Source organism: Chamaea fasciata, unplaced genomic scaffold (genome assembly GCF_029207755.1).
Source record: "Chamaea fasciata isolate MVZ Bird 193981 ecotype frontalis unplaced genomic scaffold, bChaFas1.0.hap1 SCAF_23, whole genome shotgun sequence".
NCBI lineage: Eukaryota > Metazoa > Chordata > Aves > Passeriformes > Sylviidae > Chamaea > Chamaea fasciata.
This window is the reverse complement of record NW_027094108.1, coordinates 568,639-582,922: the sequence shown is the minus strand read 5'-3', so window position 1 is coordinate 582,922 and position 14,284 is coordinate 568,639. Positions and strand designations below refer to the sequence as shown.

Sequence of the window (14,284 nt, the reverse complement as noted above, 5' to 3'; positions counted from 1 at the left end):
CCCTCCTCAATAAAGGCTTTTTTAAAAACAGGGAGAACAAAGTTCTATCAGTGAAAAACAAATTCTGCTGTCTATACCATGTATCCTTTCACTTCTTAAATGCTAAGTGTCAAAAGTATACCTGTTACAGCAAAATACAGTCTAGAAACACATTTTCTAGTCTACTCCAGCCCTAGTTCACAATTAGACAAACTCACTAATTTACAGGGTATTTATGCCTGGTAAGTGCACTCCAAATGACGACTGACCATGTTCATTTTCTGTCTGTAGTCTATGCTACCCACTTAGTCTCTGGGCTAAATTTCAGCTACATGAGGTTTCAAACCCTGCCATGCCAAGTTCATTCAGGATCCAGGGGAGACACAGACCCTCCCCTCTCCATAGCACCACCACTGGGATTGAGCAACACTGACTACATAACCGGGGCTTTTCCCCCTCTTTTAAAACTTGTTTCCACTTGCAAGCTGTTTCATGCCCCCTCTGAAATAACGGCAGTTACACACCAGAGCTGAAGGAAGAGCATCTCATTGCCACGTCCTATCAATTCCCTGTCCCTTCAACACACAAGGTTAAATGACTGCAGAAGCCTCCCCACAGGGCTGCCATTGTCCTCAGGACACAAAGAGCTCATTCATGCGCACGGCAAACAAGCAGCCAAGGGCCAGGCATCAGCATCCGGGCTCATGTGGGGTCTTCTGCAAACAGTTTGTAGAAAGATGGCATTTCAATAAACTACATCCATCTCTCAAAGCTTCAATGCTCTCCTAGCACAAACTACTTAGCATGGAGTCCAGACAAAAATTAAGACAATGTGAAGAATCACCCAAAAAAGTCATCAGGACCACTTCTTAAAAAGATCTGCTTGCTACAACCACATGCAAAAAGATTAAGTTTTAATAGTTAGAGAAATACACATTCAGAAAAGTTCAAAAGAGCTGACTCTTTCCAAAGACAGTCATACCATGCTTTTGTTTTAGAGTTCCACTTAGTGTTCAGCCTCAGAGCTTGTATTATTAAAGGGTACAGACACCAAGGTTCCAAAGTGCACTTAAGGCTGTTTACTTCGTATCTTCTGGTTAAGGACCCAAGAGGTTTAGGGCTTGGGTTTTTTGTTTTGCTTTGCTTTGTTTCAACATGTTAGAAATAAGAAAAACCAAATGCAGAAGGACCAAAATCCAATGCTGCTGATAACTGGAGACACGAACCTCTTCATTGTTTTGCCTTTTCTACTTCAACACTCGCAAGAGCAAAGACTTTGTCTCCTGATCCTGAGGGGGAAAAAGCATTTTCAGTAAGTATTAGTGGAAATTGTGAATTACCTTATATACAGTTTAAATCAAGCCAAACATTTTGAGATCCAAAGAAATCACACCTGCATCGTGAAAACTAGAACACTTGAGCTGATTAAAAAAAACAAACCCACACAGGCTTGCCAGGTCGAGAGCAGCCGTGTCCCACTGGGCCTGGCTGGGATGGAGCTCCCATTCCCCCAGCTTCTCCTGGGATTCGTGTTTGTATGGAATGGTGCTGCTAACGTCCCTACACACACAGAGCTACTGCCCAAGTGAAGTCCCCTCCTGAACGAGAGGGTTCTCACCTTGCTGACACTCCGGGGAGAGCAGGGCTCAAAGCCAGGGCACCCACACCGTTCATCCGTACCCTGAGCTAGTCTGGCACCTTCCTGCCATTCACAGCTCTTTCATCCCAGTTTAACTGCTGCTACAATGAACTGTCTGCTTATTTAATGCCTTTTGTAACTGAACACTTGATCCTGTCGACACAATCAGAGGTATGACAATCATGGAAGGAAGAGTGCTTTAAAGCCGTGTTTTGACAATGCGTCGATAACTGCCAAATTCTCTGTGTCAGAGGAAAATGCTCTCCTGAAGAGAGTCTTTAATACAAAAAAGATCTGTGTTTAATTCCAAGAGCAGCATCTCTGCTTGAGACAGACTATTCAAGCCTTCGGCATGATGGGCACCCTTGGCATTTCGTGGATGTTTGGCATTGGATTTCTTTCCTGTGTTACTTTTTCCTCATGGTAGTGTGTCAGAGTTTCATTGTTAATAAAACATATATTAACATTTAATGGCATGAATCTCTTGTTCATATCTTCTCTTTCATAGCGGAACCAGACACTTCTATTAACCAGCGTTCAATGGAAAGGCAAAGGAATCAGAAGTTATGAGAATGAAAACTTACCAAGGTCAGCGGAGACTCTCTCAAATTGGCTCAGGGCTGTACCAGCATTTGTTGACAAGAACATCTCATCATCACCAGTGAGCTAAATCAAAAACCACCACAACTGTGAAGCTGATACCTTAACCGTGCACATTCCCACCATCTACTTGTGCATCTACACCAGCAGGAAAGGTTACAGCAATTGTACTTCCCCTGGCACTGAATTTTCCCTCCCTGGCTCCTGTCAGCCCAGGCAGGACAGCATGTGCAGTGTCAGACATGCCTGCACATGCAAGTTTCAAGCTGATTTCCAGTGATCAATTTTTATTAGAAGGTCACACTGTATCTGTGTACCTGAACCATGCCAAGGTGTCAATAACTTTTTTGTCACATGTCAGAACAGTAATGAACTAAGATCTAAGCCTACTTCCTATCATCTACTGAGGAAAGCAAAAAAAAAGCAGTCACTGCCAGCTTTGACCATGTTAAGAACCAATGACCTAGAAATGGTTCTCTTCCTTTAAAGTGACATTTCCCCATGTATATTTTACTTTTATGTATGTGCTCTGATGCCGTGTGACAGATGCCCATAAAATATTTACAATAATGAAGCAGTAACCTACATTTGGAAGGTTCAGATACTCTAAGTTAAAAGTCACTCATTTAATTAGCCTCAGATACACATCTTTATTACAGCAAAGCATGTGTGTTAAACTCTTCACAGTGTTTGCATCAGTTTATTTGTTAGAAATATCAAAATCAGGTACAGACATTCAGGGTGATGTTGGAATGAAGGAAAACATATTACTTACCTGCCTTTGCCGGCTTTATAAGCAAGCATACAGCTACTTAACATTTTGCAGTGCTGTGCAGACAAACATGCAATATCTGCTGCCACTGTTCACATCCAGAACAGATGTGAGACCACCGTCCTAGCAAGCCTTCAGCAGCAGGCTACTGATCATTTTAAAAGATTAAGAGGATGGGTCAGAGTGTGGTGAAGTGGCATGATGTTATGGTCTAAGGAACTCTTTCCAAGAGGGTTACACAGCTTCATCCATTCACTTCACAATCTTAACTAGCTTTTGCATATTTGAAAAACAGTCAAGCAATAAAATATCGTGAGGGAAAGCCCCTGCTTAGGAAACTACTTGGATTGCAGCTCCTTTAAGTACTGCACTTGATCTTTTCCATTACATTCCTTCATTTCCTAAAAAAGCTTAAGTACAGAGATACACAGAAACCCGTTTTCTTCATATGCCATCCACAAAGAGAAGGAACTACTCTTCCTCCCTCTGGTGGCAAACCCAGGGCTTTTTCTGCCACAGATGGATCACTGGGGCAACCGTGAATTTATCACTCATCTCTCCCATTTCTTTATCTCACACCCGGGGTGGGCAGAATCAACACTATAAAAGTGAAGCTGGATACATGCCAGAGGTCTTGAACAGCTCCTGATGGATTGGTGGTGCTGGCCAGTAAAACACTTGTTTGGGAGCTTCTATAAATACCATCACCTCGTACCAGCTGGTGTGTGATTCATGCATACAGCCCACCAAAGGAAGCATTTAAAAGTAGCAGCAGCCTTATAGAAAGGTACCAAACTATTTGACACATGTTCAGCTTCAGAAAGTTTGCATTAAAATGGAAGAACATTTATGTAATACAACAGCAAGTTGCATTTTATCGTTTGCTTTTAAAATTGTAATTTCTTATTTTGATTATTTCTAGTTCCTCTTACATAGGCAGAAAACTCTCTTCACCTGACTATCATAGCAGCCCCTTACCTTCTCACCAAGCTTTCTGAGGGCAGTCAGGATTTCCAGTTTCTGTTGGGTGTACAGGTCTCGTGGCAACTTCCCAACCATTAAGTCTCTGTCCATCTGCACACCACAGGGAAAAAAAGTCAAAAAATACAAGCTTTCCATTATTTCATCCAACACAACAGCATTAGAAACGCAACAGCCTAAAAATGTCAGTAGTCATGGACCCACAGCAGTATGGGGCAGAGCTATCAATGATTTAAAAGATGTCTGCAAAGTTTTCCTAAATGTTCTTTACCCCTAACCTTATCTTACTTGATTTCTCCAAACTTTTTACCAAAGAACGATAATCATTTAAAATCACATATTCACAGATAACTGCTACATGGAGGAATCACATTTGATTTCATTTTATCCAGATCTTCATCTTAGATCTCTGAAACATCAAGTGCACTCTCCAGCCCTCAGTACAATCACTGACTTTCTATCTGCAGTTTCCTCAGCTCACTCTATTGATCCCATTCTTCCTTTGAAGCAGGAAGATAGAAGGTAGCTCAAGAAATACACATGGCTGTCCCCATTACCTCAATAAACATTTAAAACTGAACAAATTCTGAAAGAGAACTTCTCCAACTCCTTTGGACTTTATGACCAAGTTTTCCAGCACACTCAGTGCTTTCCTTGCAATCATTACATACTTGAATCAGTCTCAATATAAACTCAAACAAACGGTTTTTGCAGTAAAACAGAAGCCTTCACCTCTGCCAGCCTTGTCCTCAATTGCCTTGGCTGCTTCTTTGCAAACATTCTAATCACTTCTGGAGTTTTAAATGCTTGGCTGATGGCTGCTTGGATTGCCTGCAAGGAGAAGAGCAAGAGTGACCAGGACAAACAGGAATCACAAACTGCAGCAGCAGGACGGGATTAAGGAGGGCTGGAGAGCATCATTAGTGTCTTTTGCATCATTTGATGCACAGAGCTCATCTTTTTTTTTCATAGCCATGGAAGTGAAATTTAAAAAAAAAAAAAAAAGACCCTTATGGAGGGCATAAAGAATCCTCTAATTAATGCAACTATACTGAGAAAGAGCTGTGAAACTTTTCATTACTGTCCAGGTCCTAATTTCCTACGGTGTTAAGGCTATAATTTGTCAATGGGTTTTCTCCCCTTTTAAAATGAAGACACCTATCCAAGTTTTTTACATATACAGTAAGTGTATTCAATTATGAAAAACATTAATTAGATAGATCTAGATTTCACATAAAAATTACAGTGAATCACTTGTATCTATGTGCTATTTCATCAACTCCAGGCAGAACATGGACTTTTTTAGCAACACATCATCCTTACCAGTTGCATGCCACTGAGCTCATCCACCAAAGTCATATCTCCAGACATAATCTTCTTCAGGGAGTCATTGAACTCACTCAGCTGCTCTAGAGTTTCTTTTTTGGTCTCCTCGTACTCATCTGCATCCAGCTCCTCCCTAGGGAGGCCCCAAGAAGAGACATTAATTCACGGGATTTACCCAGAGACATCCCACGGAGCAAAGGGCATTGGGCCCTCTCAGGAGCACGGAGGAGTTCCCCTCTCTGCAGACTGCTCTGCTCTGGCCCTCTCAGCTCCTCTCCAGCTCCTGCACTGCTGGGCTCTGCAGCCCTCCCAGCCACTGATAACAAACAAGATATCCCACACCTGGAGCAGCATTTACAAGTATTTTTGGATCTCAACAAACGTATGCAGTGGGATTGTCTTGCCCAAAGCTCCAGTGAGTGAGATTATCTGAGAAGCCTCACCCAGAGCCATCCACCCAGGAATAACTGATCCTGCTGCCTAAACCTTGCCCAGTTCCCGGAACAGCAGCACCACCCAGAGCAGTTCTAATTGTTCCTGAGAAAGATACGTACTGCTTGGACAAGTTAGAACTACAGTCAGAGAAAGTATCTAAACACAGGCTGCTTACATGCAATTATTACAACAGATAAAAGCCCAACCTTCTTGATAATTCACTGTCTCAAATTGTATCAACCCACAGAAGACTAATACAAAATCACATGAAAAGTTAGACAAACTAAAAACAATGCAACCCCCCCCCCCAGGCATCCACTATGAAATAAACCAAAAGAGCCACAAAAGCTATTTGTTCACTGCTATTAAAAATCCCATAGAAAATTTGTGATTTTTTTGTTAACAGCTACTAAAAGTCACACTGAAATATAACATTTCAAAGAAAATACTGAGTATTTCTGCTTGCATTTTTCTCAGATATATGAAAAAATCTTAATAAAGGTTTTTTAAAGTAACTTTTACTACCTGACACAATATCCTACCTAATTTAAAAACAGAAAGCCACAGCAAAACACACAAATAAGCCCCAACCCCCCCGATTTTTGAAAGGTACCACTTTCTTCTGCCAACCACTTAAGAAAAAGACTACCATGTAAGAGGAAAGCAACTATTTTTATTACCTGCATTCTTCCAGATCTTGAAGTTGCTGCATTAATCTGTCCAACTGCTCCTCCAAGTTTTGTTTCAGTTTACTGGTCTCTGTTGTTCCTCTTGAAGCCATTTTCTGTTTTCACACAAAAATGTTGTTCTTACATGACACTCCTAAGAGAAAGTACATTTTATTGTTTGTATCAGCAATTTAAAACGTATTTAAAATGCTCTAAATATTAAAAACATGCAATATCTTGCTGATGGAATGCTTAATCACAACACCGGGTGATCCTTGCAGTGGAAATACAGAAATGCCAGGCTGGGTGTACAGAATTATCTTCATGGCAAGAGGCGGTTCACCAGGGAACTCCAACAGCCACAGCACATTAAATCAAGGGAGTGCCAGATCAAGTAGCAATTACTGAAATAGAGCCCCCGCTATATGAAACAATAGATTCTACTCTTCAATGGCCCCTTGGAACGCTGTCCAGGAGACGGCTGTCCAGGGTGCAGGTGTCTGAGGCGTGCGGACACCTCAGGCAGCACCCGAGCTTGGCAGAGGAGCCCCGCGCTCGGCAGAGGAACCCCGAGCTTGGCAGAGGAGCCCCGCGCTCGGCAGAGGAACCCCGAGCTCGGCAGAGGAACCCCGCGCTCTGCAGAGGAACCCCGAGCTCGGCAGAGGAACCCCGAGCTTGGCAGAGGAACCCCGAGCTTGGCAGAGGAGCCCCGCGCTCTGCAGAGGAACCCCGAGCTCGGCAGAGGAACCCCGAGCTTGGCAGAGGAGCCCCGCGCTCTGCAGAGGAACCCCGCGCTCTGTAGAGGAACCCCGCGCTCTGCAGAGGAACCCCGCGCTCTGCAGAGGAACCCCGCGCTCTGCAGAGGAACCCCGCGCTCGGCAGAGGAACCCCGCGCTCTGCAGAGGAACCCCGCGCTCGGCAGAGGAACCCCGCGCTCGGCAGAGGAACCCCGCGCTCTGCAGAGGAACCCCGCGCTCGGCAGAGGAGCCCCGCGCTCTGCAGAGGAGCCCCGCGCTCGGCAGAGGAACCCCGAGCTTGGCAGAGGAGCCCCGCGCTCTGCAGAGGAACCCCGAGCTCTGCAGAGGAACCCCGCGCTCGGCAGAGGAACCCCGCGCTCGGCAGAGGAACCCCGCGCTCTGCAGAGGAACCCCGAGCTCGGCAGAGGAACCCCAAGCTCGGCAGAGGAACCCCGCGCTCTGCAGAGGAACCCCGAGCTCGGCAGAGGAACCCGCTCTCCCGGGGACCGTCCCGGGGCGCACACAGCGCCGGGCCCGGCCCGGCCTCGGGGCCGCGCCACCGCCGGCGGGCGGCAGGGGAACGCGGCCCTCCGTCGGACAGGGGCGAGCGCGGAGCGCCGAGGGCCTGCGGGAGGAGAAGGCGGAACCCGGGCGCTACCGGGGCCCGCCTGCCCGTCCCCAGGCGAGGCTCCGGCCCCGCTCTTCCCTCCGCCCGCCCGGCCCCGCGCCCCCTCACCCCTCAGCCGGGCAGGCCGCGTCAGGGCGGGCTCATCCCGGGCCCGCGGCGCCGCTTCCGCCGCGCCCGGGCCAATGAGCGAGAGCGGCCGAGCGGGGGACAGCGCCGGGACCGCGCCGGGAGAGCGCCGGGAGAGCGCCGGGACAGCGTGGGCCCGGCCGAGGGGGACAGCGCCGGGACAGCGCCGGGAGAGCGCCGGGACAGCGTGGGCCCGGCCGAGGGGGACAGCGCCGGGACAGCGCCGGGAGAGCGCCGGGACAGCGTGGGCCCGGCCGAGGGGGACAGCGCCGGGACAGCGCCGGGAGAGCGCCGGGACAGCGGGGGCCCGGCCGAGGGGGACAGCGCCGGGACAGCGCCGGGAGAGCGCCGGGACAGCGTGGGCCCGGCCGAGGGGGACAGCGCCGGGGACAGCGCCGGGGACAGCGCCGGGACAGCGGGGGCCCGGCCGAGGGGGACAGCGCCGGCGGTGAGCCTCCTCAGCACCGGGGAGCACGGGGCGCACCAGGGAGCGGGGCCCACCGGGGACGGGCCGCGGCGGCCGGGGGTGCTCGCTGGGCGGGGAGCGGAGCCCCGTGCGGGCCCGCGGGGGCGGAGAGCGGCGGGAGGGCGTTAGTGAAGCGTCCAGAGACGCCCACATCATGCTTGTATCATACATACACCGATATATAAACATATTTGAGAGATGTTTGCCTCTGAAGCATAAGTGAGGTTGAACAAAGCATCCTTACCTGCTTCTCCCCGGAAGGTGACTGGCAGGTTGGGCTCCAGAGCCATCCCAAGACCCTCTGTGGCTTATTTTGATGTCTTTTAGTGCAAGGTGAGTTTATGAGGCAATGATTGCCTGTTTCTGTAAGCTGTAAAATTAGCAGCATGGAAAAGGACATTTGACTAACTCCCGAAAAGGCACTCTGTATTTCCATCTTAAAATTTTCTACCTTTTTTGCACTTTTTTATTTTTAAGGAAAAAATCAACTCTTTCCAGTTTTGCAGCATGAGTCACTCTGTTGAAAGTAGGATTTGTGCATCACAAAGGCAGTCTAATTCCTCTCCTCCCCGTTTCCATAGTAACTCTCCTAGCCGTGCCCCTGTGAAAGCTGCGTTTCAAGTACCACCAGCCCTTCCTTTGCTGAGCTACTCTGCAGCAATGAAGACTATTTTAAAAGTTTGTGAAGCTATTGAAAGCACAGAAAAGTGCTAGCACTTACAAACCATGAAGCCTTTCAAGAGTTCCTTTTACCTGCGGGCGGTTTTGCGTTAGGACACAGCCACTGTTCCAAGGTTTGGCTCTGATGGTGCCTCGGCGCTGCAGCTGCTGTGAACATCACTCAGCCTCTCTGTAAGGGAGACACAATGTCAGGGTGAGCTCCTGGGATTGTCCCAGGTGGTGATGCTGCTGTAGAAGCAACGGAGACAATTCTGTGCTCCTCAGGACGTCTCAGACATCTCGCAAACAGCAACAGCCCATTGCAGTTCTCCTTTGTTAGGCCAGATGTGGGAAAACATCTTGGCAAGCCAGAATATCCTCAGGAAAGAATACAGAAGCAAAAATGTGTGTGAGGTGTGAGGAGGAAGTGAAGCACAAGGAGAAATTAAAGGATAAATAGTGAAATGTCCTTATTTTCAGCAATTCTTAAGGAGCTTTCTGAAACTGAAGCTCAGAATTGGAACAGAACTGTGATATTTTAGAAGAGGGGAAAACTCCCAGTATTTAATTGCAGCTTTTACTAAACTTCTGTAATTTACTATTCTTCTCTCATCTTTTTCTCTGGTACCCCTAACACTTGCTGCAACACAAAGCAGACTGCTTTTTCTCATGTTTAGTCCATAGCACTCTCTTCCCACATATGTCGAATTATATAAATCATCCCCTTTACATTTTATATTTCAGAAAATGTAAATAAATCCCAAATGAAGACATGTTGACCCTGTTCTCCTCCACAATTTAATACAATATAATCTGTGACACAATCTTGGTTTTATGGCTCATGCTGGAAAGGCTCACTGCAGTTTAGAGCAGCAAGACTAGAAGTGGTCACAGGATGTTTTATTTCTCGCTATAATCACTAGAAGGAAGTTACGTAACAAGGAAGTTCCCTGCCCGCATGTCTCTTGGCAGTTAATTGGCACTGGCATCTTAAAAAGGGTGCAAAGTTCTAATACAGTTTGTCCTGCAATCAGGACAGATAATCTCTCCACATGAAGTTAAAAAGCATGAGGTGCTTTTCTTCAGAGTGGGCAGTACACCATCCTCTCTGGGCAAGCAACCTCTTTGCAGTGATTTCATATTTTAATCATTTAGAAATTGGACAAAGAAGTGACACATGAACAGTCACAGGCCAGGATGATGGAATTAAAGTACAGCATTCAATTTGATCTTGAAATTTTATCTTCTGCTTATTGGCAGCACAAGTAACAATGACTCTTTCTTCGTGCCATTTCTTGTAGTGGCTGGTACCTGGCACCAGCATTCTCCCCTTGGCTCTGTGGCTGTGAGGAATGGCAATGGAAGACCCTGACAGGAAGACTGAGGTGGTACTGCTGGCCTGTGGGTCCTTCAATCCCATCACCAACATGCACCTGAGGCTGTTTGAGCTGGCTAAAGACTACCTCCATGAAACAGGTAGGATGGGCATTTATATCGTTTGGAATAGCTTTGATAACCAGACACTCCAATGTTAAGGTGAGTATTTTGTGTCTATGAATGCTTGTTTGGCAGTGACAGATGTTTCTGTAAATGCTAATTAGATATTGAAGCTGGTACGTGTTTATGTCTTATACAAAACCATGCAGGCCATTATGAGAGAACTCATACATGAGTTGCTTATTACTGATTTTAATGAGCTAAGCACAGGGTTTATAGTTTATAGAAATACATCTTTCTAGTATCTCTTATTAACTTTCATTGTGCTGCCTCGACAGTACAGAAGTGTCCTGTATTTTTCCACAGGGCTGACTGTCAGCTATCATTGCGCCGGATAATGGTTATGTCACAGGTTAAATACAATGCAGGGGAAGTAACATCTGCTCAACCACTTCTCGTGTTCTTGTGTGATGTGTTTTTTTTCCACAGGAAAATACAAAGTAATCAAAGGCATCATTTCACCAGTGGGTGATGCCTATAAGAAGAGAGGTCTGATCAGTGCAAATCACCGAGTGACTATGGCAAAACTGGCTACAAAAAACTCAGACTGGGTGGAAGTTGATGATTGGGAAAGCTGCCAGAGCGAGTGGCTGGAAACACTGAAGGTTTTAAGGTATTCTTCAGCCAACCTCTGAAAAGGTCTCATGAACCTGTAGAAGGATTAGGAATGGTGTTAACTCTAACAAGTTGGGATAACTGCAGAGACAGGTTCTTTGGTGGGCCATACTGTGCCGATTTTTTCCTACATCTTTAAAATACCTAAAATACACCTGTTTTGCAGGTATCATCATCAAAAGCTTTTATCTGCTGATGTCACTAATAGTCTGCAGGATGCTGTACCCATAACAAAGCTGGGACGGAAGAGAAAACAGGAATCGAATAGGCATGAGCCCATTAAAAAGAAAAATCAGAGTCCAGTTGTAAAAAGTTAAGTGTGTTTGCAAATTACGTGGTTAATGATCCTTGTTATTTCAAGATAATTGCACTGATGAGTAACTTTTATGGTAACTCTTGGTTCTGATGTCACTCAGTAACTTTATTCCCTTAGATTCCACAGCACAAGGCATTAGATCCCTTTAATGAAGGGACTCCCATAACCTTTATTCCGAAAATTCCTGTGTTATGGCTACTAATTATAAATTATATACTCTGAATCTTTTTTGCTAATTTCATTCCATTGTCTCATCTTAACCAGATATATCGAGAGAGAGCCAAGAAATTAAATGTCCCTGACAAATTTGCTAAAATCTGCCAAGCCCTACACCAAGCCAAATTTCTCATTTAATTTTCCCTTTAAGGTGTCCCACAGGTTAAACTGCTTTGTGGAAGTGACATGCTGGAATCTTTTGGGATCCCCAATCTGTGGAAGTTGGAGGACATCACTGAAATCGTGGAAAAACATGGCCTTGTGTGCATCAGTAGGGCTGGAAACAACGCTCAGAAATTCATCTACGAATCAGATGTTTTGTGGAGGCATAAGAACAACATTCACCTGGTGGAGGAGTGGATCACAAATGACATTTCCTCCACCAAGATCCGGAGGGCCCTGCGGAGGGGCCAGAGCATTCGGTACCTGGTGCCGGAGGCGGTGCGCGCGTACATCGAGAGCCAGCGGCTCTACGGCCCCGAGAGCGAGGACAGGAACGCTGGCGTGGTGCTGGCTCCCCTGCAGAAACATGCCAGTGACCCCGGAGCTCACAGGCACTGCACAACTGACTGACTGTCTGTCTGCTGGCAAAAAAATTGGCACTACATTTCAGTACAGGGAAGTGTGGTTCCTAGGGCTTGGGTGGCGGTTTGGCTTAGGTAAGCCGTGAGCTAACTCCGTATGTCTGTAGTTGGTGGTGAGGTTTGGTGCACTCAGTGATTGGACCTACACAACCTTTTTCAAGTCCAGTAGTAAGTTTCTCACATTTGAATGTTTTGTCCCAGTGCACTGAAGTGAGAATAAGAGCTCACATCGGTACGTGAAAATTGCAAATGTATAAGCAGCAAAACAAATGTTCTGATTAGTTTTAACTCAAACTGCTCTATTTATAAAACAGTAACAAATATTTTTAATAAATTACAGTGTCTTAACAAAGTTATCTGGTTTCAAGATGTACCCTTTACTTAGAGTAAATGTATGTAAATTTTTTTTTTAATTGTCAGCATGTGATTCACCTCAAAAAAATTATTTAGCTCTATCCTGGAAGGGAAGAATTTCCTCCTGGCTGAAGTGATGCTAGGTATAGCATGCTTTGAGCTGCTTGCCTTTGACATAGGCAGCTGCTTGTTTGTTGTCATGCAGTTTGCTTCCAGAAATGTCTTGTACTCTTACTCTTCCATTCATGTTTCCAGGGCTGTAATGTTAAGCTCAGTATTGTTTCTGATGGAAGGACCAGCCTACCTCAGAAACTGGTTTAAAGCCATTGATTTAATAGATAGAAATTAATAATAGTGTCATTGCACTGATTCTCAGAAGAGAATCTGTTGGGCAAGGCTGGAAGCAGAGGCAGGTTCCATGATCATGGCTGGCTGCTGGGTGTGCACCCCTGGTTTTACTGGGGGGTCCAGGGTCCTGCCTTGGCAGCACTGGAAGAACCTGCACGCTGGCCATCTCCCGTTCCAGTCAGAAACACCAGCACCACAGTCACTGCTGGGGCTGTTCAAGGGTGTCACACAGGTAAAACTTCCAGGAGTGGACTCTTGTCAGACCTTAAAGGGCACACGGGGCCCTTTCACCACACATGTAATTTAGACTCCAAGTGTTTTATTAATGCTGGAGCAGCAGCAGGACCCACTTGATCGGCTTCTGTAGTTAGGCCACATCCCTAAGAGAGTGTGTTAGATGCTCAGTGCTTCACAGCACCTAGGATGGAAATGGCAAAAAGTTTTTCCACAAAAATAAAATCAGAAATTTGAAGGGAGAAAGAAATGAACCATCATAGGATGCAGCCAGGGCAATAGGCAGTTCTTAGAAGCCCCATCGGTAATTCTGTGGCTGGGGCTTGAAACAGTAACCCTGGTGCCCTTTAGAGGTCTTTGTGTGAGGTTTAAGTGCTGATTTGCAGACTGAAGGACCACAGCCCAGACTATCTGCAAAATTTAAATTAAAATGTTATATCTGGACTTTGACACAGGACTTAACCAAGTACTGACTTCTCTTAGCTTGCAAGAGTCAGTAGTATTGCAACAGCGCTTTACTACCATAACCTCAGAACACCAAATTGTGGGTGAAATGTCACTATTTGAGTGGAGAGGAAACAGTAATTTTCATTTCTTGGTGCCATTCGTGGTTTAGTGTAGCTTAGAGAACAATATCCAGCTGCAAACAGGAAAGAAGCTTTGACGTCCTGAGTTCTTACTCGCATGATTCTGAGTCATATGGATCAAACTGGCAGCTCCAAAAATGGAGCTAAACTTTGGGGAAACTCCTCTGCAAAATTAACCTTCTTATTCAGCCTAACACAAGTCAGTAAATAAATAAATAAATAAATGGTGTAGGTATAGGTGTGTTTCCTCACCTCCAAATCCCTTACTTCCTCACTTACAAATTCCCTAAGTCCTTTCTCTTCCAAGTCTAGCATTTTTTGTTGCTGGGTCATCAGGGATTTCTCTCACTTCCTTGCTGAAGGTGAAGTCCAGCACTGAAGCTCATCTGCTCAACTGCCTGTGTGTTCTGCCACAATGTGTAGCATTGAATAAAGCATCAGTGGGAACAGCTCCTCCATCAGCTCCCTGTGTGTGTCAAGAACAGAAAGCAAAGGCAGGAGTTACATCTCCTATAT

At 46.0% G+C, this 14,284-nt stretch overlaps 2 protein-coding genes across 2 annotated transcripts; one reads left to right on the top strand and one right to left on the bottom strand.

Moving 5' to 3' along the window:
- On the bottom strand, positions 1-7,934 carry LZIC (leucine zipper and CTNNBIP1 domain containing). The gene is made up of 7 exons (XM_066202907.1): positions 7,874-7,934; positions 6,413-6,554; positions 5,295-5,430; positions 4,704-4,802; positions 3,969-4,064; positions 2,203-2,284; positions 1-1,268 (listed from the first exon to the last, which is right to left on the bottom strand). Exons 2-7 carry the CDS (start codon positions 6,511-6,513, stop codon positions 1,210-1,212), a joined length of 573 nt encoding a protein of 190 aa, XP_066059004.1. The 5' UTR covers positions 6,514-6,554; positions 7,874-7,934; the 3' UTR covers positions 1-1,209.
- Positions 7,884-12,601, top strand: NMNAT1 (nicotinamide nucleotide adenylyltransferase 1). The gene is given in 6 exon segments (XM_066202906.1): positions 7,884-8,339; positions 10,319-10,493; positions 10,944-11,127; positions 11,296-11,441; positions 11,813-12,199; positions 12,202-12,601. Coding segments are annotated over 5 exon segments (870 nt in total). The 5' UTR covers positions 7,884-8,339; positions 10,319-10,369; the 3' UTR covers positions 12,231-12,601.
- Positions 12,602-14,284: the final 1,683 nt, after the last annotated feature.